The sequence below is a fragment of the Coregonus clupeaformis genome, chromosome 4 (assembly GCF_020615455.1).
Source record: "Coregonus clupeaformis isolate EN_2021a chromosome 4, ASM2061545v1, whole genome shotgun sequence".
In the NCBI taxonomy this organism is placed as follows: domain Eukaryota; kingdom Metazoa; phylum Chordata; class Actinopteri; order Salmoniformes; family Salmonidae; genus Coregonus; species Coregonus clupeaformis.
In genome coordinates, this window is record NC_059195.1 from 5210966 (window position 1) to 5238859 (window position 27894).

A 27894-nucleotide genomic window follows, 5' to 3' on the forward strand; every position below is an offset into this window, starting at 1 on the left:
GTTTGCTCGGTTGAGCATATTTTCTCCACTGCGCTGGAGCACAGTTGCACTTGTTCGTGCACCACTTCGTTTGTCGCACCTGTTTGTGCGCATTTGCCTTTTCGCCTTGTGCGTAGTTTAGCTGTTTGGGCTTAGTTGTCCTGTTGCCTGTGTTGGGCCAGAAATACAGCATTTGGAACCTACAGTCGGCGTCCTGCATTTGATTTCCTACACTACACCTACACACGCCCTGACACTTAGTTGCTAGAATTAACTCTATTAAAATGAATACTCTCCCTAAATTCTTATACCTCTATCAGTGCCTTCCAATATTTCTACCCAATACATTTTTCAAAAAGATCGACGGCCTAATTCTACCCTTTATATGGGACAAAAAGCCTCCTAGGATGCGAAAACAGCTCTTGCAGAGGCCCAAACCAGACGGCGGTCTAGCTCTACCAGATTTCAGATTCTATTATTGGGCCGCTAACCTTAGGATCATTCAGTACTGGTTGCAGAGCAGAGTGATATTCCCACCCCCAACTTGGCTGGAGATGGAGGCTGCCTCGTCTACACCGGCATCATTGTCTTCCCTCGCTCACTCCTCTATTACAGGCCCTTACTCCTCCTTCACCAATAATATATGTGTCAAAACAACATTGAAGATCTGGAATCAATTTAGACGCCACTTTGGGTTTCAAACAACCTCTTCCTTGGCTCCGGTAGCCTCAAACCCAGCTTTTCCCCCATCTATGATTGATGGTGCTTTCTCAACATGGTCTAATCTCGGTATTAAAAGATTCAGAGACCTGTATACTAACAATACATTTAGTACGTTTCAACAATTATCAGCTAAATTTGGTCTCCCCAGACATCATTTTTTTAGGTTCTTACAAGTCCGGAGTTATGTCCGCAGCATAGATCCAGGATTCCCCAACCTTTCTGGTGGAACACAGTTCGACACATTTCTCACCCCACTTCCTAATCAGAAAGGCACATTGTCAATAATCTATAGACAAATTTGCTCACTACAAGCCATCTCATTAAACAATATCAAATCCTCTTGGGAGGAGGAACTGGGTGAGGAAATATCTGATGAACTATGGGAAGGGGCACTCAAAAGGGTACATAGCTCTTCTATTTGCGCTCGACACGGCCTCATCCAATGCAAACTCATTCATAGGGCCCACTGGACCAAAGCAAGACTATCAAAAATTTACAAGGATGTGAACCCTAATTGTGTTCGATGTAACCAGTCCCCTGCTAATCATGTGCACATGTTTTGGTGCTGCCCATCTCTTGTTGGTTTCTGGAAAGACATCTTCAACATACTCTCAGAATTAAGCGGCACACAGATCGAGCCAGACCCTCTCATTGCATTATTTGGAGTTTCCTTACCCACAATACAATTGACCAAAATGAATAAGGATGTAATTGCCTTTGTCACGTTGTTAGCGAGACGATTAATTTTACTTAGATGGAAATCCTCTGCAGCCCCATCTCATGCTCTTTGGATTAAATCTATTTTGAATTGCATAAAGTTGGAGAAAATAAAACAGACACTCAATGGGTCTGTAGACAAATTCTATGCAAAGTGGGCTCCCTTCTTTTCTTATGTTAAAAGAATACATTTCCCTGCAGTTCCAGAGTGATGTATATTTATATATTGGTGATGTAAGAAGCCTGGTATGTGCATATACGACATCTCGGATGTTAAGGACGGTAATAACTGTGCTAGCTGACCTATAACAACTGGATCAAAACAGATATTTTTCCTTTTTTTTTTTTTTTTTTTTGTGTTTTATCTTATTTATGTATTCAATGCCTATTTTTTCTTTCATGTCTGTCTCTCTATGTTTTGCTGTATCGTTGTCTTCAAATTGTTGTTCCATATTCATACCAAATAACTTTCAAGTGCAATTATTTACTAAATGCTGGTACTGAAAATTCAATAAACAAAGTATAAAAAAAAAAAAAAAAAAGAGCTACTTCCTGTGCTTGGCCCTCCTATGTTGAACATAGTAAATGGCTCCCTAACCTCCGGATGTGTACCAAACTCACTAAAAGTGGCAGTAATAAAGCCTCTCCTGAAAAAGCAAAACCCTGAAAATGTAAAAAACTATCGGCCTATATCGAATCTCCCATTACTCTCAACATTTCGACCCCATAATAGCACTGAGACTGCACTCGTGAAGGTGGTAAATTACCTTTTAATGGCATCAGACCAAGGCTCTGCATCTGTCCTCGTGCTCCTAGACCTTAGTGCTGCTTTTGACACCATCGATCACCACATTCTTTTGGAGAGATTGGAAACCCTAATTGGTCTACACGGACAGTTCTTGCCTGGTTTAGATCTTATCTGTCGGAAAGATATCAGTTTGTCTCTGTGGATGGTTTGTCCTCAAATCAATTGTAAGTTTCAGTGTTCCTCAAGGTTCTGTTTTAGGATCACTATTGTTTTCATTATACATTCTACCTCTTGGGGATGTCATTCGGAAACACAATGTCAACTTTCACTGCTATGTGGACAACAAACAGGTGTATATTTCGATGAAACATGGTTGTCACGCCCTGACTTATGGGACTCTAGTATGTTGAGTCAGGGTGTGGAGTTCTATGTTGTTATTTCTATGTTTACGTTCTAGGTGTTGTATCTCTATGTTTGGCCGGGTGTGATTCCCAATCAGAGACAGCTGTCGCTCGTTGTCTCTGATTGGGGATCATACTTAGGCAGCCTGTTTGCAATCATTAGTTGTGGGATCTTGTTCCGTGTATAGGCTTGTATTGTGTTTAGCCTGAGGACTTCACGTTACGTTGTTTTGTTCGTGTGTTTATTTTGGATTTAATAAACATGTATGCATTTCACGCTGCGCCTTGGTCTGACCCGTCCTTCAACGTCCGTGACAATGGTGAAGTCCCAAAATTGCCTACCCTGGAAGCCTGTGTTTCAGACATAAGGATGTGGATGGCGGCAAAGGTTTAACTTTTCTTAAACTCAGACAAAACTGAGTTGCCTGTTCTAGGTCCCAAGAAACAAAGATATCTGCTGTTGGATCTGACAATTAATCTTGATGGTTGTACAGTTATCTCAAATAAAACTGTGAAGGACCTCTGTGTTACTCTGGACCCTGAACTCTCTTTTGACGAGCATATCAAGAATATTTCAAGGACGTCTTCGTAACATTGCAAAAATCTGAAACTTTTTGTCAACAAATGATGCAGAAAAACGAATCCATGCTTTTGTCACTTCTAGATTAGACTACTGCAATGCTCTACTCTCTGGTTACTTGGATAAAGCACTAAATAAACTTCAGTTAGTGCTAAACACGGCTGCTAGAATCTTGACTAGAACCAAAAAATGTGATCAAATTACTCTTGATGGTTGGCTTCCTGTTAAGGCTAGGGCTGATTTCAAGGTTTTACTGCTAACCTACAAAGCATTACATGGGCTTGCTCCTATCTATCTCTCCGATTTTGTCCTGCCGTACATACCTACACATACGCTACGGTCACTAAACGCAAGCCTCCTTATTGTCCCTAGAATTTCGAACCAAACAGCTGGAGGCAGGGCTTTCTCCTATAGAGCTCCATTTTTATGGAATGGTCTGCCTATCCATCAGAGAGATGCAGACTCGGTCTCAACTTTTAAGTATTTACTGAAGACTTATCTCTTCAGTAGGTCCTATGATTGAGTGTAGTCTGGCCCAGGGGTGCGAAGGTGAACGGCAAGGCACTGAAGTGACGAACTGCCCTTGCTGTCTCTGCCTGGCCGGCTCCCCTCTCTCCACTGGGATTCTCTGCTTCTGACCATATTACGGGGGCTGAGTCACTGGCTTACTAGTGCTCTTCCATGCCGTCCCTAGGAGGGATGCGTCACTTGAGTGGGTTGAGTCACTGACGTGATCTTCCTGTCCGGTTTTGCTCTCCTTTGGGCTTGTGCGGTGGAGGAGATCTTCGTGGGCTATACTCAGCCTTGTCTCAGGGTAGTAAGTTGGTGGTCTGTTGATATCCCTCTAGTGGTGTGGGGGCTGTGCTTTGGCAAAGTGGGTGGGGTTATATCCTGCCTGGTTGGCCCTGTCCGGGGGTATCGTCGGAGAGGGCCACAGTGTCCCCTGACCTCCCCCTGTCTCAGCCTCCAGTATCTATGCTGCAATAGTCTATGTGGTGTCCTGTGTGAATTTAAGTATGCTCCCTCTAATTCTCTCTCTCTCTCCCTCCCCTCCCGGAGGACCTGAGCCCTAGGACCATGCCTCAGGACTACCTAGCCTGATGACTCCTGGTTGTCCCCAGTCCACCTGGTCGTGCTGCTGCTCCAGTTTCAACTGTTCTTTCTGCGGCTATGGAACCCTGACCTGTTCACCGGACGTGCTACCTTGTCCTCAACTTTCTCTCTCTCTGTACTGCACCTGCTGTCTCGACCTCTGAATGCTTGGCTAAAAGCCAACTAACATTTACTCCTGAGGTACTGACCTGTTGCACCCTCTACAACCACTGTGATTATTATTTGACACTGCTGGTCATCTATGAATGTATGAACATCTTGAAGAACAATCTGGCATTAATGACCATGTACACTTATAATCTCCACCCGGCACAGCCAGAAGAGGACTGGCCACCCCCCAGAGCCTGGTTCCTCTCTAGGTTTCTTCCTAGGTTCCTGCCTTTCTAAGGAGTTTTTCCTAGCCACCGTGCTTCTTCATCTGCATTGCTTGCTGTTTGGGGTTTTAGGCAGGGTTTCTGTATAGCACTTTGTGACATCTGCTGATGTAAAAAGGGCTTTATAAATACATTTGATTGATAAGTCTCACCAAGCAGTGTTGCTTACTCACTTTTCTTCTGTATAGACCATATTGTTCCATTATAAGAAATAATGAACAATATATGTTTGTCTATCTGCTGCCCTCTAGTGGACTATCTTTAGACATACACATTCAAATATGTCACAATTATGGATATCAAAGAACATAAATTGAGAATTATAATGATTCTTATAGGTGCCTGACTACTTACCAATAGCCAGCATCAGATCACTGACTTGATTCCCTGACTTGGCCGAGGTCTCCATAAAATGCAAGCCTCTGTCAATGGCAAGACTATGTCCTTCCTATGAAATGAATAGAGAGGATCAAATAGTAATTGAATATGAGTGGTACATTGCACTGCTGTCACGTGGTGACCAATGTGAAAGTACAGTACAAAGTGTATATGTGTGTGGGGTGGGGGAAGGGATGTTTATGTCAGAATGGTCTTCATATAGGAGTACCGTCAATATATCCACATGGGACATATGTATGAGTCTCCCTACAGTCTGGGTGAATGTGTTTGTTTGATGCTACATGTACAGTGTATGTGGTGTGTTATAAGGGTTGGTGCAAGTGTGACTATGCATGAGTGTGTATTTCTGTGTGTGTTGTTTGTATACAGTGAGTAGAGTACCTGTAATGTCACCTGTCGCAGCTCTGAAAGATCCCCCTTGCTCCCTACTGGTACCAGCTCCCTAAGCCACATCTGGGCCCTTATGAAGCTCTCCTAAACACAAACACATACAGTTGAAGTCGGAAGTTTACATACACCTTAGCCAAATACATTTAAACTCAGTTTTTCACAATTCCTGACATTTAATACTAGTAAAAATGCCCTGTCTTAGGTCAGTTAGGATCACCACTTTATTTTAAAAATGTGAAATGTCAGAATAATAGTAGAGAGAATTTATTTCAGCTTTTTATTTCTTTCATCACATTCCCAGTGGGTCAGAAGTTTACATACACTCAATTAGTATTTGGTAGCATTGCCTTTAAATTGTTTAACTTGATTGAAACTTTTCGGGTAGCCTTCCACAAGCTTCCCACAATAAGTTGGGTGAATTTTGGCCCATTCCTCCTGACAGAGCTGGTGTAACTGAGTCAGGTTTGTAGGCCTCCTTGCTCGCACACGCTTTTTCAGTTCTGCCCACAAATGTTCTATAGGATTGAGGTCAGGGCTTTGTGATGGCCACTCCAATACCTTGACTTTGTTGTCCTTAAGCCATTTTGCCACAACTTTGTAAGTATGCTTGGGGTCAATGTCCATTTGGAAGACCCATTTGCGACCAAGCATTAACTTCCTGACTGATGTCTTTAGATGTTGCTTCAATATATCCACATAATTTTCCTTCCTCATGATGCCATCTATTTTCTGAAGTGCACCAGACCCTCTTGCAGCAAAGCACCCCCACAGCATGATGCTGCCACCCCCGTGCTTCACGGTTGGGATGGTGTTCTTCGGCTTGCAAGCGCCCCCCTTTTTCCTCCAAACATAATGATGGTCATTATGGCCAAACAGTTATATTTTTGTTTCATCAGACCAGAGGACATTTCTCCAAAAAGTACGATCGTTGTCCCCATGTGCAGTTGCAAACCATTGTCTGGCTTTTTATGCCGGTTTTGGAGCAGTGGCTTCTTCCTTGCTGAGCGGCCTTTCAGGTTATGTCGGTATAGGACTTGTTTTACTGTGGATATAGATACTTTTGTATCTGTTTCCTCCAGCATCTTCACAAGGTCCTTTGCTGTTGTTCTGGGATTGATTTGCACTTTTCGCACCAAAGTACATTCATCTCTAGGAGACAGAACGTGTCTCCTTCCTGAGCGGTATGATGGCTGCGTGGTACCATGGTGTTTATACTTGCATACTATTGTTTGTACAGATGAAAGTGGTACCTGCAGGCATTTGGAAATTGCTCCCAAGGATGAAGCAGACTTTATTTAAATTTATTTTGAGGTCTTGGCTGATTTCTTTTGATTTTCCCATGATGTCAAGCAAAGAGGCACTGAGTTTGAAGGTAGGCCTTGAAATACATCCACAGGTACACCTCCAATTGACTCAAATTGTGTAAATTAGCCTATCAGAAGCTTCTAAAGCCATGACATGATTTTTTGGAATTTTCCAAGCTGTTTAAAGGCACAGTCAATTTAGTGTATGTAAACTTCTTACCCACTGGAATTGTGATACAGTGAATTATAAGTGAAATAATCTGTCTGTAAACAATTGTTGGAAAAATTACTTGTGTCATGCACAAAGTAGATGTCCTAACAGACTTGCCAAACTATAGTTTGTTGACAAGACATTTGTGGAGTGGTTGAAAAACGAGTTTTAATGACTCCAACCTAAGTTTATGTAAACTTCCGACTTCAACTGTACAGTGAACTACAGAAGTATGGGTGACACATTTTTGTTGTTTTGGCTCTGTACAGTGAACTACAGAAGTATGGGTGACACATTTCGAGCATGCAATAATTACATCAAGCTTGTGGCTCTATAAACTTGTTAGATGCATTTGCTATTTGTCTTGATTGTGTTTCAGATTATTTTGTGCCCAATAGAAATGAATGGTAAATAATGTATTGTGTAATTTTGGAGTAACTTTTTGTGTAAATGTTAATAGAATATGTTTCTAAACACTTCTACATTAATGTGGATGCTACCATGGTTATGGATAGTCCTGAATTTATCGTGAATAATGATGAGTGAGGAAGTTACAGACACACACGTCATAACACCTCCCCCCATGACTAAGTATTTATAGGTCTACTATATAAGATCTCTGTCTCTTTCTGTATGTCGGAGCTCTCGGTCCAACACTCAAGAGTGTGGGGTCGACCAGCCTCATTATTGCAATAATGAATCGATATCAAATAAAGATTGATTGTTTGAAGAAATGACAGTCTCTCTCACTTGATTAGATTTTCCACCACAATACTTGGCGACCCAGATGGGACACCAAACTCTATCTGCTGACAGCTCCTGAGGACCTAGGTTAACCGTGCACGGGGGCCACACAAGGAGCCCACACTAATCAGGGACCTGCCTAAGATCTGGATATGGTGGATATGGTGTCCGGAACAGAGACAGATAAATAGGGGGAGACTGACATTTCTTGAAAACAATTATTAAATGTTTTTTTTGAAGAAAATTGAGCTCTGAGGGAACTGCCATCTAACGTTAACATCCAGACCTGTGTGAACTAGTTAAGATCATTTAACGTTAGCTTCCAAACTTGTGTGGGCCAGATAACCATCCAAACCTGTGTGGATGGAAACTAGAACCTGTGTGGACTAGTTAAGACTTTAAAGCAAAAACCCTGTGTGGGTTAAAGTCCTGTGTGGGCTAGAGACCTGTGTGGACTCAAAAGCACTATAGAAATTTAGAGAATGCATTACAATGATATGGTATAAAATAGTGAGATGTACGTGTGAATGTTTTAATCCTCAACCACTTATTAAAGTTAGAAAATATTCCTGCAGGTTAGAAAGAATATTGTAAAAGAAAATTAATTAATCAGTGGACTGGTAAAACATTTGGTTAGGATTGGGAAACCAGCTATTAATTTAAACCCTACACGTAAATTTGCATAGGAGGAACTACCATGTGGGTACAATATAAAAAATTACATAGTCATTCAAAAAATAAAAAATAATTTGATGGAGAAAAATGACTCCTTTTGAATTATAAGAAAGGAAGACGTTCCTGACCATATAATATTTGTTTTGTGTGTTAGTTCTGTTTCCTGAGTGTGTGTGTATTGAAGAGAGAACCGTGACAGATTAGGTGGAAATAGGAGGGCAACTAAGTAAAAAAATAAATAAAAAAAATCCAATAATTATGTGTAAATTGAGATAGGCTGGTGACTGAGTGAAGTATTTTGTTTTCATAGAAAAAAGTAGATAAGATTTAAGTAAGACGTTAAAATAGGTTTGAACAACATTGTTAAAATACAAAAAATTAAATAAATTGAATGATTGTAAAGGAAGGAAAGGGGAAGGATAACTGAACTCTTACAATACAAAGCCTGAAAACTAATGGAAGAATGAAAAATGACATTGATGATACGCAGAAATTGGTTGAAGGAGATTCTAACAGAAATCTAAAACTACTCTGGGAGTGGAACGCGCGGAACAAGAAAATAATATAGACAGCATGGATTTGCCTAAGATATAATTATTTGGGCTATACTGTTGCATGATGAGCGAGGAAGAGGGCTGGGTAGCCTAATACATGGAAAAGAAGGAACTGCACGGGGTCGCCGGCAGTGGAAGTTGCCGAGAGAGAGACTAACTTGGAATTATTGACGAGACAAGGACATGAGGCTGAAAGCTGAAGACAGATATCTCATTAACTGGGCTTACGTGTGGACTTCCATTTACAATTACAAGATGACAGACTGAATTGGCTGGATTAAGTGAAGTTTAAGAAACGCAAAAAGCGTGTGGGCATTGTGACCATTCTTCCCCAAGTTCCTGACGGAAAAATAAATGGCAAAGGTATGTAGAAAAATTACCATCAACAGCTTGCTGCAGTAATGCCTGCGGCGGGAAAATTATTTGTGGGTTAAATTATTGGGTTATAGTTATTTAAGGTTGCTTTAGATGTGATGTCTTTTGATGATTGTTTTGTAAGGGAAATGTACTGCTTGAAAAGCATTTACTGCTGTTAGCGGTTTATAGTTGTTTAAGGTTGTTTTAGATTTGTAAGGGAATATACTGCTTGAAAAGCATTTAACAGTGGGAAGCAGCGGCCCATTGCATACTACTCTAAGAGACTTGACAGTGTAGTAAGAAGGTTGGGATGTTGCCTCAGAGCTGTAGCAATGTCAATGTGCCCTTTAACCTTTAAAGTTCCTCACACTGTTCATGCTCTCATTTCACAGGCACGTACTGCTCACCTCACCCCAGCAAGGCTGCTCCATTACCAGAATACCTGCTGTCAAAAAACACCTCAAGAAAAACCATTAGTGGCTTATGAGGTAACCACAGCTGCCACTAACATAGAAAGTGCTAAAATACCACCCAATCTGTCAGCTCATGCTGCAGAATAGTTTGCTCTTACTAGAGCATTTATTTTGGCTAAGAATAAAACTGTTACGATTTATATTGACAGCAGGTATGCATTTGGGGTTGTGCATGACTTCGGTACGTTCTGGAAGCAACGTGGGTTCCCCACCTCATCTGGTAGGACAATTTCACATTCTAAATTGGTTGAAAACTTGTTGGAGGCTATTTTGTTGCACTTCCCGTCTCTGTTAAAACATGTTTTCTTTACAGGATGTGTCTGCCCTGCAGTCTACTGCAGGGCCAGTGGTATTTCATCTCTGGAACATAAAATGTACTTACAATCTGGAATTTAAATGGATTTTTGGGGGGTTTGTATCATTTGATTTACACAACATGCCTACCACTTTGAAGATGCACTTTGAACATGCCCCCCAAAGTCAATACTTTGTAGAGCCACCTTTTGCAGCAATTACAGCTGCAAGTCTCTTGGGTGTATGTCTCTATAAGCTTGGTACATCTAGCCACTGGGATTTTTGCCCATTCTTCAAGGCAAAACTGCTCCAGCTCCTTCAAGTTGGATGGGTTCCGCTGGTGTACAGCAATCTTTAAGTCATACCACAGATTCTCAATTGGATTGAGGTCTGGGCTTTGACTAGGCCATTCCAAGACATTTAAATGTTTCCCCTTAAACCACTAGAGTGTTGCTTTAGCAGTATGCTTAGGGTCATTGAGCTGGAGCAGTTTTGCTCCCGAGTGGCGCAGTGGTCTAAGGCACTGCATCTCAGTGCTTGAGGCGTCACTACAGACCCCCTGGTTCGATTCCAGGCTGTATCACAACCGGCCGTGATTGGGAGTTCGATAGGGCGGCGCACAATTGGCCCAGCGTTGTCCGGGTTTGGCCGGTGTAGGCCATCTTGTAAATAAGAATTTGTTCTTAACTGACTTGCTTAGTTAAATAAAGGTACAATTAAAAATATATATATCCCACGGGGGGCCAGTATGAAAATGTATGCACTCACTAACTGTAAGTCGCTCTGGATAAGAGCGTCTGCTAAATGACTAAAATGTAAAAAAATGTGATGAAAGAAATAAAAGCTGAAATAAATCATTCTCTCTATTATTATTCGGACATTTCACGTTCTTAAAATAAAGTGGTGATCCTAACTGACCTAAGACGGAATTTTTACTAGGATTAAATGTCAGGAATTGTGAAAAACTGAGTTGAAATGTATTTGGCTAAGGTGTATGTAAACGTATTACTTCAACTGTACATATATAGCTTGACAATAAAGTTTATTTCAATGAGAAATACAAAAAACAAGTGAGTAATTTCCCTGGCTATTACTTTATTGTTGATTATAATAAAACAACTTTAACACAACCATTATACACTTGCATGTCCTGCAGGAATGCATGGCCTGATTTTTTATTATTATTTAAGATTTATGTAAAACCTAATAATATCTTGGCCTGAAGGACCATGTTTGGTATGCTGACCACACCGCCCGCGTCGCGTGCGCGAGCATTGCAAAATAAATGTACACATACATGTTATTCAATCATTGCACCCACATTGCTCACGAGCGTCTGCGTAGCCAGGCGCTAAATAGAACTTGGTTCTATTTGTGACGCTTGATGCGCTGCAAGTCCGGCCTCTCCCATCTCCTCATTGGTTTTTAGGCGCATATACCCACGTGGGTGATTGAAACTGAGGTCCACCCTCCAGTCGGTGGTGGCAATGCACCTTAAAGTTGATTGCCAACCACCTGTCAAGGGCTGATGTGGATGTGGTGTTGGAGTCAGGCGCAGGACACAGAAGCTTAGTCCAACAGACTTTACTTGTCAAAACACGACAATACAAAAATAACGGGCCTCAACACAACGGAGGCGAGCGATTACGCATACTGTGCGTCAATACACAAAATACAAGAGATGACGCATACAGTGCGTCAATACACTAAATACACGAGAGCAAATACACATCACCAACGGACAGGCGGACAACAACACACAACTACAAACAAAACCAAAGGAAACTTATAGGTGACATAATCAATACGTGATATGGAACAGGTGCACTAATCAGACAAAACCAAACAAACATAGATAACATCAAACGGTGGCAGCTAGTACTCCAGGGACGACGAACGCCGAAGCCTGCCCGAACAAGGAGGAGGAGCAGCCTCGGCGGAATTCGTGACAGTACCCACCCCCTTGACGCGTGGCTCCAGCCGTGCGCCGACCCCGGCCTCGGGGACAGCCAGGAGGACGTGGAGCAGGGCGCGTAGGATGACTACGATGGAACTCCGTCAGGAGGGATGGATCTAGAATGTCCCTCCTAGGCACCCAGCACCGTTCCTCCGGACCGTACCCCTCCCACTCCACGAGATATTGTAGACCCCCCATCCGACGTCTCGAATCCACGATGGACCGGACTGAGTACGCCGGAGCCCCCTCGATGTCCAGTGGGGGCGGAGGGGTCTCTCTTAACTCATTCTCCTGGAGTGGACCAGCTACCACCGGCCTGAGGAGAGACAGATGGAATGAGGGGTTAATGTGATAGTCATTAGGCAGTTGCAACCTGTAACACACCTCATTCAATCTCCTCAGGACTTTAAATGGCCCCACAAACCGCCGGCCAAGCTTCCGGCAGGGCAGGCGAAGGGGCAGGTTTCGAGTCGAGAGCCAGACTCGATCTCCAGGGGCGTAGACTGGACCCTCACTGCGGTGGTGGTCGGCGCTCGCCTTCTGCCTGCAGATAGCTCGCTGCAGATGTACGTGGGCAGCGTTTCACGTCTCCTCCGAGCGCCGAAACCACTCATCCACCGCCGGAGCCTCGATCTGGCTCTGATGCCATGGTGCCAGAACCGGCTGATAACCTAACACACACTGAAAGGGGGTCAGGTTAGTAGAGGAGTGGCGGAGAGAGTTCTGAGCCATCTCTGCCCAGGGGATATACCCCGACCACTCCTCCGGCCGGCCCTGGCAATAGGATCTCAGAAACCTACCCACATCCTGGTTCCCTCTCTCCACCTGCCCATTACTCTCAGGGTGGTAACCCGAGGTAAGGCTAACCGAGACCCCCAAGCGTTCCATGAACGCCCTCCAGACTCTAGAGGTGAATTGGGGACCCCGATCAGACACTATATCCTCGGGAACCCCGTAGTGCCGGAAGACGTGGGTGAACAAGGCCTCAGCGGTCTGTAGGGCAGTAGGGAGACCCGGCATTCGAATGAGATGACAGGCCTTAGAGAACCGATCCACAACGACCAGAATAGTGGTATTCCCCTGAGAGGGGGGAAGGTCTGTGACAAAGTCCACCGAGAGGTGAGACCACGGCTGCTGTGGAACGGGCAGGGGTTGTAACTTCCCCCTGGGCAGGTGTCTAGGCGCCTTACACTGCGCGCACACCGAGCAGGAGGAGACATAAACCCTCACGTCCCTAGCCAATGTTGGCCACCAGTACTTAACACTAAGGCAGTGCACTGTCCGGCCAATACCTGGATGTCCAGAGGAGGGTGACGTATGAGCCCAATAGATGAGACGATCACGGACCTCGAGCGGCACGTACGTCCGACCCACGGGACACTCTGGGGGAGTAGGGTTGGAGCGTAACGCCCGCTCAATTTCCGCATCGACCTCCCATACCACCAGTGCCACCAGACAAGACCCAGCAGTATGGGAGTGGGCTCAATGGACCTCTCCTCTGTGTCATACCGCCGGGACAGGGCGTCTGCCTTACCGTTCTGGGACCCTGGGATGTAAGTGATCTTAAAAACGAACCGGGTCAGGAACATGTTCCACCTAGCCTGACGAGGGTTCAATCTCCTCGCTGCCCGCATGTACTCCAGGTTACGATGGTCAGTCAGAATGAGAAAATGGTGTTGAGCCCCCTCAAGCCAATGCCTCCACACCTTTAGGGCTTGAACCACGGCTAACAGCTCCCTGTCCCCTACGTCATAATTACGCTCCGCCGGACTGAGCTTCTTAGAATAAAAGGCGCAGGGACGGAGCTTAGGAGGCGTGCCGGAGCGTTGCGACAGTACTGCCCCAATACCGGCCTCTGACGCGTCCACCTCTACCTGGAACGCTAAAGTGGGGTCCGGGTGCGCCAGCACCGGAGCCGAAGTGAACAGGTCCTTCCGTTTACGAAACGCCCTGTCCGCTTCAGCCGACCACTGCAAACGCACCGGGCCCCCCTTCAGCAGGGAAGTATGGGAGCTGCTACCTGTCCAAAACCCCGGATAAACCTCCGGTAGTAATTGGCAAAACCCAAAAACTGCTGCACCTCTTTAACAGTGGTTGGGGTTTGCCAGTTACGCACGGCTGACACCCGGTCAATCTCCATCTTCACCCCTGACGCGGACAACCGATGACCCAAGAAGGAGATGGACTCCTGGAAAAACAGACATTTCTCTGCCTTGACATACAAGTCATGCTCCAACAACCTACCCAACACTCGGCGTACCAGGGCTACATGCTCGGCTCGTGTAGCAGAGTACACTAGGATGTCGACACTACCACTCCCTGCCCATGCAGGTCCCGGAAGATCTCGTCTACAAATGATTGGAAGACTGAAGGAGCATTCATTAACCCGTATCGCATGACAAGATACTCATAATGACCTGAGGTGGTACTAAATGCCGTCTTCCATTCATCTCCCTCCCTAATGCGCACCAAGTTATAAGCGCTCCTGAGATCCAGTTTTGTGAAGAAACGCGCTCCGCGTAATGATTCAGTCATACTCGCAATCAGAGGTAGAGGGTAACTGTATTTCACAGTGATCTGATTGAGACTACGATAATCAATACACGGGCGCAAACCTCCATCCTTCTTCTTCACAAAAAATAAACTTGAGGACGCAGGGGAAGTGGAGGGCCGTATGTATCCTTGTCTCAGGGACTCAGCTATGTATGTTTCCATAACCGCCGTCTCCTCTTGAGACAGAGGATACACATGGCTCCGCGGAAGTGCCGCACCTGTCTGGAGGTTTATCGCACAATCTCCCTGTCTATGAGGTGGCAATCGCGTCGCCCTCGTCTTGCTGAACACGAGTGCCAAATCCTCATACTCAGGGGGAATGTGCATTGCGGGCACTTGGTTCGGACTCTCCACCGTGGTCGCCCCAACGGAAACACCTAAACATCGCCCAACACTGGCCAGACCATTCCTTGAGAGCCCTCTGTTGCCACGAAATGGTGGGGTCATGGGTGATTAACCAAGGAAGCCCCAGCACCACGGGATACGCAGGAGAGTCAATGAGGTACAACTGAATAATCTCCTCATGACCCCCCTGCGTCTTCATCTTTAGTGGCGCTGTGACCTCCCTAATCAACCCAGATCCCAACGGGCGGCTATCTAGGGCATGGACAGGAAAGGGTGCATCAACGGGCAGGAGGGGAATCCCTAACTTAGAGCAAAATATCCGATCAATAAAATTCCCAGCTGAGCCTGAATCGACTAGCGCCTTATGCTGGAAATGAGATGCAACCTGAGGAAATACCACAGGTATACACAAGTGAACAACAGAGAGCTCTGGGTGAGTGGGGCGCCTACTCACCTGAAATGACTCCCCAGTGCGCGACCTGTTGCCTCGATTCCTTGGAGACCCTCCCCAGCACCTAGCCGCAGTGTGTCCTCCACGGCCACAGCTGGTGCAGGGGACGGCCCCCCTAGGGTTCTCTCTCCTTCTTTCTCTAGCGCCAGCACCCCCGAGCTCCATTGGGCTCGGCTCGGAGGTGCTGGGGGATGGAATGGACGGCCCCATCTCGGGACGTCCGCGGGTGGCCAGCAGGGTATCCAGTCGGATAGACATGTCCACTAGCTGGTCGAAGGACAGATGTGTGTCCCTGCAGGCCATCTCTCGACGAACGTCCTCACGCAGGCTACACCGATAGTGATCGATGAGGGCCCTCTCATTCCACCCCGCATCCGCCGCTAGAGTCCGGAAATCCAGGGCGAACTCCTGTGCGCTCCTCTTCCCCTGTCGGAGGTGGAACAGACGCTCCCCCGCCGCTTTACCCTCAGGAGGGTGATCGAAAACTGCCCTGAAGCGGCGTGAGAACTCCGCGTAGCTGATGGTGGCGGCGTCTATTCCCCTCCATTCGGCGTTGGCCCACTCCAGCGCCTTGCCGGAGAGACAGGAGATGAGGGCGGAAACGCTCTCGTATCCCGAGGGCGCCGGGTGTATGGTGGCCAGGTATAGTTCCACCTGAAGGAGGAACCCCTGACACCCGGCTGCGGTGCCATCATACACCCGGCGCCCTCGCGATACGAGAGCGTTTCCGCCCTCATCTCCTTCGTGACACCACCATATAAAGTCCGAAGAAGAAGAAGACTGAAGGAGGAGAGATTACTAGACACTAACTAGGTCTACCATTTTATCTGTGGATTAATTGTTGACGTAGAGGACCTTGTGCATTTCAGGTAAAATAACAACCCAATGTTTATATCCCAGGACAAATTAGCTAGCAACAGCAAGCTAGCTAGCTAAATGGTCATGAATGTTTCATGCTTTTTGACCTGTCCCCAAATTAATATAGGTGGTTCAGAGTTCGTTTTGATATTTCAACCTGCGCGTCCTGAGTGCGTCTGGTGTGGATGAACAAAATCAACATGCGCGATGGCGGACGCAAGCGTGCCTGGTCTAGTCAGCATGTTACGCTGATAAGGTGATATTGCATTGTGTGACGTGTTACTTAATTGTGATTAATTCCAGGTGCTGCTGGTTAGTGAGGGGCAGGGTGTTGTGAGTAAATGCCTTGTGTTTCCCTGTGTCCAGCAGATGGTCGAGTTGGGGGTCCTTGCTGGGTGGTCGGACAGTCTATTGATCGGTCAAGATGGCGAGAAGGGGAGTGTGAGAGAGGCATGTAGGTCAGAAATGGCGGGGAGTAATGTGAACTAAATGGAGGAAATTTAGAAAAATGTGGTGAAGGAACAGCTGTGCTGTAATGAGAACAATATGGGAGTCAGTTCTGATGGTATGAAGCGGGAGGATGAGGGTCAAGGACCGGAATTGTCGGTAGTGGAAAGACATAGGAAGAAGAGCGATCATGATACAGAAAGCAGTGGAGTGTCTAGTAAAGAAAGCATGAAGAGGGCCAAAGTAGGAAGCAAGAGTAATGATGTTTTGGAGTGGAAAGTGGTGATAGTGTTTGAGACCACAGGGCCTTACTTACACCCTATCCGACAAACTAATGCTGTAGAGAAAGAGGTAAGTGAAATTAGCTTGGTTCACTTGAAATGGTAGATTGTTAATATTGTGTGGTAGCCAGGCTCAGCAAGAGAAGATTCAGAAAATGGAAATGCTTAATGGGAAGAAGATTAAAAGCTGTGTCCCTGGTACTTATGCTAGATTGAAGGGAATCATCACTGGGGTCCCAATATCTATGTCCGCGGATGATTTTAAAGAAAATGTGAAGGGAGGCAGAGTGATTGAGGCCAAAAGGTTGATCAGTAGGAAAGAGGGTCAAAGAAGTGAAAGCTTATCAGTGATGCTGAGGTTTGAGAAAGTATTGCCGGGAAAAGTACAGATAGGATTCCTTAGTTTCAATGTTAGAGAATTTGGCCCATATGCACTGCGGTGTTTTAAATGCTAAAGAATGGGACATGCAGCTGCTCAGTGTAAAGGAAATAAAATATTTGCCCCTCCACATTTGGCACATGATTACGGTGAATGTGGAAGCATTGTGAAGGTTAAGTGCTGTAATTGTGGGGAAGAACACAGTGCAGCATTTGGTGGATGCCAGGTACAGAGAGAGGCTAGAGAGGCTCAGAGATATAGGATCAGTCATGATGTATCATATGCAGAGGCCATAAAACAGATTGGTAGAACTACAGTGCGGACTGGTGGAGCTTACATGGACGTACCTGTAGTAAGTGGACCTACTTTCAGGGCTAGTGCTTATGATTGTCTTGGCATGGTTTCGAGGCCTGTTCAGAAATCTTATGAATCTCATGAATGTGCGGTGTCAAAGGACACTTTGATAATTAATAACGTTGACTTCATATTTTTTATTGGTAAGGTTATCAATACGACTCGGGTAGTGGAAAGCAGAAATGCCAGGTTGAAGGTTATTGTGGAGAAGGCAAAAGAGATATTGGGGGTAACAGATGTTACTGTTGAAATGGTTGTTGACATGCTGAACAATCCTAAGTGTGGAGTGTTTCAGTATGATATAGATCATGTTTAATGGGGTTGGGGAGGGTGTGGTAGAAGTTAGGGATTTATTTGGTTTTGAATTTATTTTCATGGTAGAACAGAATTGGGCAGATCATGATTGATCGTACATTCCAGCACAGTAGGTGGCGGCATGCACTTTGAACATTTGTTTGCGGACTGCTATGATATCATGGAAGAAGAAGTGTCCAGCAGATCCCTATTACTTGTGAAGGTTGGTGTGCCTCAGGAGGACGGGAGTGGTGAATGTCTAAAATCCAATAGTGGCAGTCCTGGTATTGTGAGTATTTTGGCAAAGTGTGCCTATATCTCCAGGATCCATTCTCCTCCGTCCTGGGCAAGCCCTCAACTGGTTGCATTTGTTGTAATTATTGCTATTAATTTTATTGCGAAACTAACATTGAATATTATTATTGGATAGTGTGTTGTACGAGCTACAGTGCTGAAGATAATGTTGAATGTGTGTGTGTAGAGCGCTCCATTATTTATTGATGATTGAATGGTGATAACATTGATGGTTTTCGTTGCTGCAGTAAATAAAACAAGCTCTGTCTTGTTATTTACATGCTCCACCCTAGCCAACTGGCCGCAAGATGGCGCTATTATTCCTTTTACAGCGTTTGTCATCTTACGTCCGACTTTAACGTGCTCAGCCGGCAATACACTCGTGTCCCCCCATTGATCGGCTCTTCCATAAAACATCCTATATTCAGGCTGCAAAGGCATCGGTTTCCTCCTTAACTCGATTTCAAGGAAAATTCCACCCTAAAACTATATTTTGGTATGTTTCATTAGTCCATTGTTTATACAGTCCCAAAATGTTTTGCATGTCAGCATCATATGCATCATACCGGCTGCATTGTGTGAGTTATATCTGAACTTGATTGCTGACATGCAAAACATTTTGGGACTGTATAAAGACAGTACAGCATATTTTTTGCCACCGATGATACATTCAATCGAGTTAAGGAGGATACCGGATCCTTTGCAGACAGAATGGAGGATGTTTTAAGTACGAACCGGTCCATGGGAGACATAAGGGTATTGCTGGCGGAGCAGTTAAAGTTGGATGTAAGATGACAAACGACATAAAAACTACAATCTTGATAGCTCCGCCCCTGATATTTCGAACCTGTGTTTTCATATAACCTGCTCTTTCACTATATATGTTATTAACGTATGTCATAAAAATAGCGAATTTCCTCACTACACGCAAATACAAGCGTTTCTGCATCTCACCGGTAGAAACGGGCCATCTACATTTCCTGGTTGTAAGCAAACCACAATAGCCAGAATTCCTAGAGATGTTCAGGGCGTGGTACCGCCGGTCGAGGTGGATCCGTTTAAGAATGGGTGTCAACAAGTAGCTAACGTTACTCACTGGACCAGCCACTTGTTCATAGAACATCAGCTTGCAAATAGCTATTTCTTTTTGTGTGGACAACAACTTTAAAGTTTAGTCATGGTGTGGTGCTCAGTACCTGGATGTGCAAACTATTGTACGTGCAAGCATAGGCTGCTGGGGTAACATTTAATCAGTTACCTTACTAAGAAGTCGGGCAGAGAATGTAGCTTACTTAGCTAGCTAGCGAACTATGTTTGTTTATCTAAACCAAAATCTAGATAGCTAGCTTTCGTAATATGGTCGCTAGACATTCCAAAGCAAATCAATGTAATTAGCGAGCTGCTATCTGGCGACGTGATTTGTGACTTTGCAAGCTAACTTTAGCTACTTTAGGTTACGTTAGCTATAGCCTACCACAGTGTTTCCCAATCCTGGTCCTCGAGTACTACCAACAGTACACATTTTTCTTGTATCCCTGGACAAAACGACATTCTGCTAATTTTCTCATTATGAAACATTTGATCTCATTAAAGTTTTCTGTTCCCAAAACCAAGAATCTGTTACGCACAGAGTGGACTAAGTTTGATAGACTTTAACCTTTGCCAAAGTTTCTAAAAAGTGCTTTTTTCCGGAGTGCAAGGGTGAATTGAGTTATTGCATACCAACACTTCAGAGTAGGCATTCCCTGACGGAAATATGCAAATAATGCTAGAACGCACCAATAGGATCTCGCTAGCTCGTGATTGGCTCTGCCCACCTCCTTGCTTATTCTGCCCACTATGATTAATTTGCTCTCGTTGGAAACGACAGGTTTAGTTGTATTCAGTGGTGGAAAAAGTACCCAATTGTCACACTTGAGTAAAAGTAAAGATAACTTAATAGAAAATGACCCAGTAAAATACTACTTGAGTAAAAGTCTAAAAGTATTTGGTTTTAAATATACTTAAGTATCTAAAGTAAATGTAATTTCAAAAATAAACTTAAGTGTCAAAGTCAAAGTATAAATAATTTCAAATTTCATATATACATTTTTTGGATAGCCAGAGGCGCACTCCAACACTCAGACATCATTTACAAAAGAAGCATTTGTGTTTAGTGAGTCCGCCAAATCAGAGGTAGTAGGGATAAAGTAATCCTTCTTCCCCCACCCCCCCATAAAAAAAAAAGTGCTTGTGCCACTGGCTATCATAAGTTGAATGCACCAATTTGTAAGTCGCTCTGGATAAGAGCGTCTGCTAAATGATGTAAATGTAAATGTTGATGGATGAGCAGGGATGTTCTCTTGATAGGTGTGTGAATTTGACAATGTTCATGTCCTGCTAAGCATTCAAAATGTAACAAGTACTTTTGGGTGTCAGGGAAAATGTATGGAGTAAAAAGTACATTTATCTTTAGGAATATAGTGAAGTAAAAGTAAAAGTTGTCAAAAATAGAAACCCCAAAAAATTACTTAAGTAGTACCTTATAGTATTGTAACGACCCTGTATTGTGTTCTGTGTTCATGGATGTGTTATCGTTCTCATGGGTACTAGCAGGGGTTAAATATGCCAGGACAGATGGAAAGGTTGGGGGGGTATGATGGGTAATCCCGCGGGGTTTTGGAATGATTAAATAGGGGTTACGGTCTCATCTCTCTCTCTTCTGTTCGGGACCATTGATTTGACATGTTCTATTTGTGTATGTTCGAGGTTTAGCGGCGTGGGCTGTGGCCTGAACAATAGCCCATTCAGGAATAAACCTGTGTTCTGCCTGTACACCTGGTGCCCGTCTCTCTTTTACTTTATGACCCAGCTGGGTCATTACATTGGTGTCAGAAGTGCTTTCGAACGACGGGATAGATCGAGATTAGGCGAGTTAGCTGTTTCAGTATAGGCCGTGGTTAGCTTTAGCGTGACTCGCATCTACGGGCAGGATGATCGGGCGAGGCGGAAAGTTAAGGAAGAGTCGGACAAAGTGTCCGTTGTGGGCTCGGGTGTACCCGGTCGGGAGGGTCAGGCGATGACGGCTGTAGGAGAGCTGGAGAGCCACATGGCGGGAGTTAAATTGTCAGTCAGCAAGATGGCAGAACGGGCGGGTTTTCCTCCAAACCGCTCGACCAGAACAGACGTCACGGCGACGGAGATATCGACGTCACCGCGTGCGGAAATGGCTGGACCTCCTTATGTAAACAGAGATGGCAGCGCCCTATTGCCATTAGCCACGGTAGCGGCTAAACTTCCAAAGTTCAATGGACAAGGTAAATGGGAAGTTTTTTTCACTCAATTCGAGTTGTTGGCTAGAGCCGGGAGGTGGTCTGACGAGACGAAAGGGTTACAGCTTGCCCTGAGCCTGGCAGAGGAGGCGTCGGAATGCCTGCTAACGCTAGCCCCGGACGAGAGGGGCGACTACGGTGCGCTAGTGGAGGCATTGGGGGTCCGTTTCGGCAGCGATGCACAGCCCAACTTGCTGCGGATTGAACTGAATAACAAAAAGAGACTTCAGGGGGAATCATTAAAGGCGTTGGCAAGTGATATTCTGAGCCTGACCAGGCGGGCTTATGCAAATATGCCGATTGGGGTGCAAGACGAGCTGGCACGGGACAGTTTTATTAGAGCGCTCTCCCCACCGAACTGGGTAAGCATGTGCAGATGTCGGACCCAGCATCTCTGCGGGCTGCAGTGGAGATAGCCAGGAAGAGGGAGCTGATCTGGGGTGAGGGGAGTGAGAGTGGAGGTTGCCAGTCAACCAGAGGTGAGAGCAGCGGCGGCCGGGTGCCGGGGGGTCACCAAACCAGAGTGGGTCGACGAGTTGGGAGGGTTAGTCAAGACCGCTCGCTTGTCATTGAGAAGGGCTCCAGACAACATCGCAGTGTCAGCTCAACTTCCATTGTCTGCTGGGGTTGTGGCCAGCCTGGCCACATTCAGCGGGGAGTGTGGCAGATTCCCCAGTCAACAGGGAAACGACAGCGGGTTCTCGCGCAGGGGGCAGCGCGGGCCCACCCCTCCGCCCCGAAACCACAGTAAGCAGAAGAGGTACCCAGCAGCGCAGGCAAGAGGGTGGGGACCTGCTTCCCCAGGGTGTGGCTGCCACCGTGTTTCCTAGTCCGGTAGTTGTGGTGGGACGTACCACCATTGGGGACTTCTGCAATGTCATCGTCAAGGTAGAGGGGGTGGAATGTTTGGCCCTGGTTGACACGGGCTCTACAGTAACCCTGGTGAGACCAGACATACTACCTGTTGGGGTGCGGGTGGAGCCGACCCTTGTCCAGCTACGGACTGTCACGGGGGAGCTAGCCCCCATGTTAGGGAAGTGTTGGTTGTCTGTGACTGTAGGGGGGAGAACTGTGGGGTGTCCGGTGTGGGTAGCAGCGGTACAGGACCCCTGTATACTGGGAATGGACTTTTTGAAAAACTGTGGGGCTCAGTTGGACTTAGCTTCGGGCACTTTGAGGCTGTCGGGGGTCCCACAGTGGGAATGTCGCCTTCGGGAGGTCCAGCAGGGGCAGGGCTGTCCCTCCGTCTTCCTCCAAGCTTGCCGAAACTCCACTGGTCGTCCCGGCTGCTCCCTTGGTCGTTGTGCCATCCCAGCAGCTGTCTCCGCGGCAACGACCTTCACTCCCCATAATGGTGCAAGCACAGGCATCCCAGTAGCCCAAAACACACTGGCTCCTTCACCCCATCAGCCCGACGGGGGAAGGAGGAAGTTATCGACGCCCGTTGAGGCTGTGTGGCTGAAAAACTGTCAAGGTCTGGATGAGAGACAACAGAGACAGTTAAAGCAGCTGCTGTTTGACTTTAAAGATAGCTTCGCTTGGGGGGAAGATGAGGTAGGGCAAACGCACCTGGTTCAGCACGACATCGACACTGGGGACAACCAACCCATTAAAATTCGGCCCCGTCGCATTCCCCTTGCCAAGAGGGAAGCAGCAGCCACAGCTATTGCTGACATGTTGCGGGCGGATTTCATTGAGCCATCAGATAGCCCATGGTCCGCGCCGGTCGTCATGGTGCCTAAGAAAGGGGGTAAACTTAGGTTTTGTGCGGACTACAGGGGTCTAAATTCTGTCACCACTAAAGACGCTTACCCCATACCGAGGATCGATGAGTCGCTAGACCACGTCAGAGGGTCCTCGTGGTTCTCTTCCCTTGATCTGCGCAGTGGCTACTGGCAGGTGCCCCTCTCGCCTGGGGCACGTGAAAAACGGCCTTCTCCACGGATAGGGGCCATTGGCAGTTCAAGGTGCTGTGCTTCGGGCTTTGTAATGCTCCTGCCACCTTTGAGAGGCTCATGGACAGAGTGCTGGCGGGGGTTCCGAGAGACGAGTGTGTCGTGTACCTAGACGACATATTGGTGCACGGCACATCGTTTGAGGGGGCACTGGGGGCACTTAGGCGAGTGCTGGAGAGGATCTCGGGGCGGGGCTAAAATTACACCCGGAAAAGTGCCATTTCATGCAAAGGGAGGTGGCGTTCCTGGGTCATCAGCTGGGTGGTGAGGGTATCAGCACGATGCCAGACAAGGTGGAGGCTGTGAGGGGGTGGCCAATTCCAAGTGGAAAAAAAAGAGGTTAAGAGCTTCCTGGGTCTGGCATCCTACTATCGTAGGTTTGTGAAAGGGTTTGCGGGGATAGCAGCTCCTTTGAACCACCTTCTCAAGAAGGACACTGTTTTTCAGTGGACCGAAGAGCACCAGCGGGCGTTTGAGGCCCTCAAACGTGCCCTGGTGGAGGCCCCTGTCCTGTCCTCACCAGACCCGAACCGGTCCGTTTATCCTGGACACCGACGCAAGCAATGAGGGCTTGGGGGCTGTGCTGGCTCAGCGTGGTTCTGACGGGGAGCACGTAGTAGCTTATTACAGCAGAACTTTTGACAAGGCTGAAAACGCTACTGCGTGCCAAGGAGGAGCTTTTGGCTGTCGTGGCAGCAGTACGCCATTTCAAGTACTACCTGGGGGGCCTGCCGTTTGTGGTGCGGACGGATCACTCCGCCCTGCAGTGGCTTCTCTCCTTCAAGGAGCCAGAGGGTCAGATCGCCCGCTGGTTGGAGGAGCTGCAACCCTACGACTTCCAGGTGGAGCACAGGGCCGGCCTTCGCCACAGCAATGCAGACGCCTTGTCCCGTCGCCCGTGTGCTGAGGACGGCTGTGGGTACTGCGCCAAACGGGTGGAGCGAGAGAGGGAACTGTGCATGGAGGAGGGAGTCACCGCCACGGTGAGTCAGCTGAGGGTGACAGAGTGCCGGGAGCTTGAGGCTGTGGACGTTGGGGAGTGGAGGCGTCGCCAGGAGGAGGACGCAGAGCTGCGTCCTGTGCTGGGGTGGGTGGAAGAGGGAAGACGACCGCCATGGGGGGAAGTAGCCCCTCTATCACCAGTCACCAAAGGACTCTGGGCTAAATTCTCAGTCCTTAGAGTGGCTGAGGGGAGTGCTCCAGAGGGGGTGGAAAAAGCCAGCTACTGGAGAAATGACGTGGCAGGTAGTGGTTCCCAAAAGGCTGCAAGGGAGCGTGTTACAGCAGCTTCACGGGGGAGTAGGCGCAGGGCATTTTGGGGTCTCCAAAACGTTAAAGCGCGTACGTAAAGGCTTCTATTGGGCCAGGCACAGGAGGGATGTGGAGGACTTTTGCAGGCAGTGCGATGAGTGTGCTGCTAAGAAAGGACCTCCAGGTCAGTCACACGCCCTCCTACAACAATTCCCAGTAGGGGAGCCCATGGAGAGACTGGGGGTAGACATAGTTGGACCGTTTCCAACCACAGACAGCGGTAACAGGTGGATTCTAACTGCTATGGACTACTTCACCAAGTGGCCAGAGGCTTACGCTCTCCCAGACCAGGAGGCAGAAACAGTAGCTGATGCATTGGTAGGGGGAATAATCAGTCGGTTCGGGGTGCCACAGTCTATACACAGCGACCAGGGGAGAAACTTTGAGTCACGGGTGTTCTCAGAGTTGTGTAGACGGTTAGGCGCGGAGAAGACGCGCACTACTCCGCTTCACCCCCAGAGTGATGGGCTGGTGGAAAGATTTAACAGAACATTAGCACAACAGCTGGCTATCGTTACCTCAAAACACCAGAGAGATTGGGACACCCACTTACCGTTTATTCTTATGGCATGTAGGTCGGCTGTTCAGGAATCGACTGCGTGCTCCCCAGCGCTACTAATGTTAGGTCGTGAGTTGCGCACCCCAGCCGAACTGACGTTTGGCCACCCTCCTGATAACGACGACAGGGTTTTGCCTGGCCCGAACTATGTTCGTCGACTGCAGAACCGGTTAGAAGCGGCTCACACCTTCGCAAGAGAGCAACTCGAGAACGCAGGAATGCGCCAAAAGCGCCACTATGACTCACGCGCGAGGGGGAGGCACTTTGGAGCGGGAGAACGCGTGTGGCTTCACAACCCCACGCGCAAGAAGGGGGCGGTGCCCAAAGCTGGACAGTGCCTGGGTGGGGCCGTGCCTGGTGATAGAGAGAGTGGGGGAGGTGACGTACCGGGTGGAGGTTCCCCACGGGGCAGGAGGGTGGTGGTCCACCGGGACCGATTGGCGCCCTACAGAGGGAGGAAAACGGTAGGGAATGGAAGTGAGGACTCTGATGTGAGCACACGGGGACAGTCTAGCGAGGAGACTCTAGTGCAAGCTGAGCCTGGGACGGGGGCTGCCTCTTCGGGGGTGCTGGAAATGACATTGGGGCAGATGAGTGTTCTGGGGGTCCACCAGTGAGAGTCAAGGGGAGGCACAAGAGACTGATGCGACCTCCGGGTCGTTTTAAGGATTTTGTTTTGTAACCCTAGGGGCTAGGGTTTAGAAAGGGGGGCTATGTAACGACCCTGTATTGTGTTCTGTGTTCATGGATGTGTTATCGTTCTCATGGGTACTAGCAGGGGTTAAATATGCCAGGACAGATGGAAAGGTTGGGGGGGTATGATGGGTAATCCCGCGGGGTTTTGGAATGATTAAATAGGGGTTACGGTCTCATCTCTCTCTCTTCTGTTCGGGACCATTGATTTGACATGTTCTATTTGTGTATGTTCGAGGTTTAGCGGCGTGGGCTGTGGCCTGAACAATAGCCCATTCAGGAATAAACCTGTGTTCTGCCTGTACACCTGGTGCCCGTCTCTCTTTTACTTTATGACCCAGCTGGGTCATTACAGTATTTTTACTTAAGTACTTTATACCACTGGTTGTATTTACATTGACATTTTAGTAATTTAGCAGACGCTCTTATCCAGAGCGACTTACAGTTTCAGTGAGTGCATACATTTTTCCTACTGGCCCCCCGTGGGAATCAAACCCACAACCCTGGCGTTGCAAGCGCCATGCTCTACCAACTGAGCTACAGGAGGCCCTATTCAGTTATTTATCCGAGGACCTCGTTAAACAACCTCGTTAAACAAGGTAGTGTAGCGGCTACACCTTTTCCGTCACAATTGGAACATCAAAACCATTTCACTATAAAAATTACTGTTTTTTGTTTATTGCAAAACGTTTTTGAATGGTCAACCCTGTGGTCTGTCTAGTCTAGATATCTCTCCGGTTCCTTGCAAGACATGTGACTAACACCAGAGGGAGGCATTGCTTATAGGCCAAGTAGATTTATGAGACATTTATTGAGAGGTTTCCAAGTTTGAGGACACCCAGGCCAGTAGCTAGGTTTCCATCCAATTGACGACAGATTTTCATGCGAATATTCAAAAATGTGCATAAAGAAAATATGTGAATTTTCTCACCAGTGGTGTTTCCACCAAACTAATTTATTGCGGATATAAATCAGTGCGTGATGACAGTGCACACAACATTTACTTTTTCGCTTAAGTGTACCGAATAAAAATCAAAAGGTCAATGTGTTTCCATCGCATTTTCAACTCTATGGATAGTTTTGTCACAAATACTGTTGCGTTACATAGCAAATGTGCCTACTCTGGTCTTGTCGAACGAACAAATTATCTGTCGGCATTGATCAAATTGTACCGAAACTTCCTGTTTCCATCACAGCTGTCATGAAATGTAGGTATGATGAAAAGGCATGGTATGTATGATTATTATGGGCATAAAAACTGTGGGTGGAAACATGGTTAATGTTCCGGGTTCCAATAACTTTAACTACACTTCTCAATATGTTATTGTCTGGGTTTTATCACGTCTATGATCAAGTCAATGAGTTTATCGGACTTCCTATAGTGATCAGAGTCAAATTAGGCAACACGGATCAACAATTAGGCAACAGTTTGGCTTATGGAGCAACAACCATGACTCAATAGAATTTAAGTTACCACAATATTACCTACCATATTTGGTAGTTTATTGCTAGTCTACAATCTGCATAGGCTACTACTTGGAAAGCACATGATATAATTCCAAATAAATACAAATACCCCAATCACGTTGAGATACTTCATAGGAAATTAATAGAATGAACATGGAGGGAAAGGATATTAATAACATTCTACAGAACATATAGTATGGGCACTTTTAACATATATGTGGATCAAATATAATGTTATTGTTGTTAAATATGCATAGCCATCAGTCATAGTCTATGCCTTTAAGAAGTAGCCTACAAGATAAGGTTTCTGTTTTTAGCTCTCACCACTCATCATTAAAAATAGCGGAGA

The 27894-nt window shown here is 46.5% G+C and overlaps 1 protein-coding gene across 1 annotated transcript in view; it reads right to left on the bottom strand.

Moving 5' to 3' along the window:
* Nucleotides 1-19960, bottom strand: part of LOC121555660 (ras-related protein Rab-17-like) — a 32356-nt gene extending 12396 nt beyond the window's left edge. The window contains exons 1-3 of the mRNA XM_041869489.1: nt 19724-19960; nt 5416-5508; nt 4990-5083 (exon numbers count right to left, since the gene is read on the bottom strand). Coding sequence (XP_041725423.1) covers nt 4990-5083; nt 5416-5508; nt 19724-19771 — 235 coding nt within the window. The 5' untranslated portion in view covers nt 19772-19960. The remainder of the gene's footprint in view (nt 1-4989; nt 5084-5415; nt 5509-19723) is intronic.
* Between the last annotated feature and the right edge of the window lie 7934 nt (nt 19961-27894).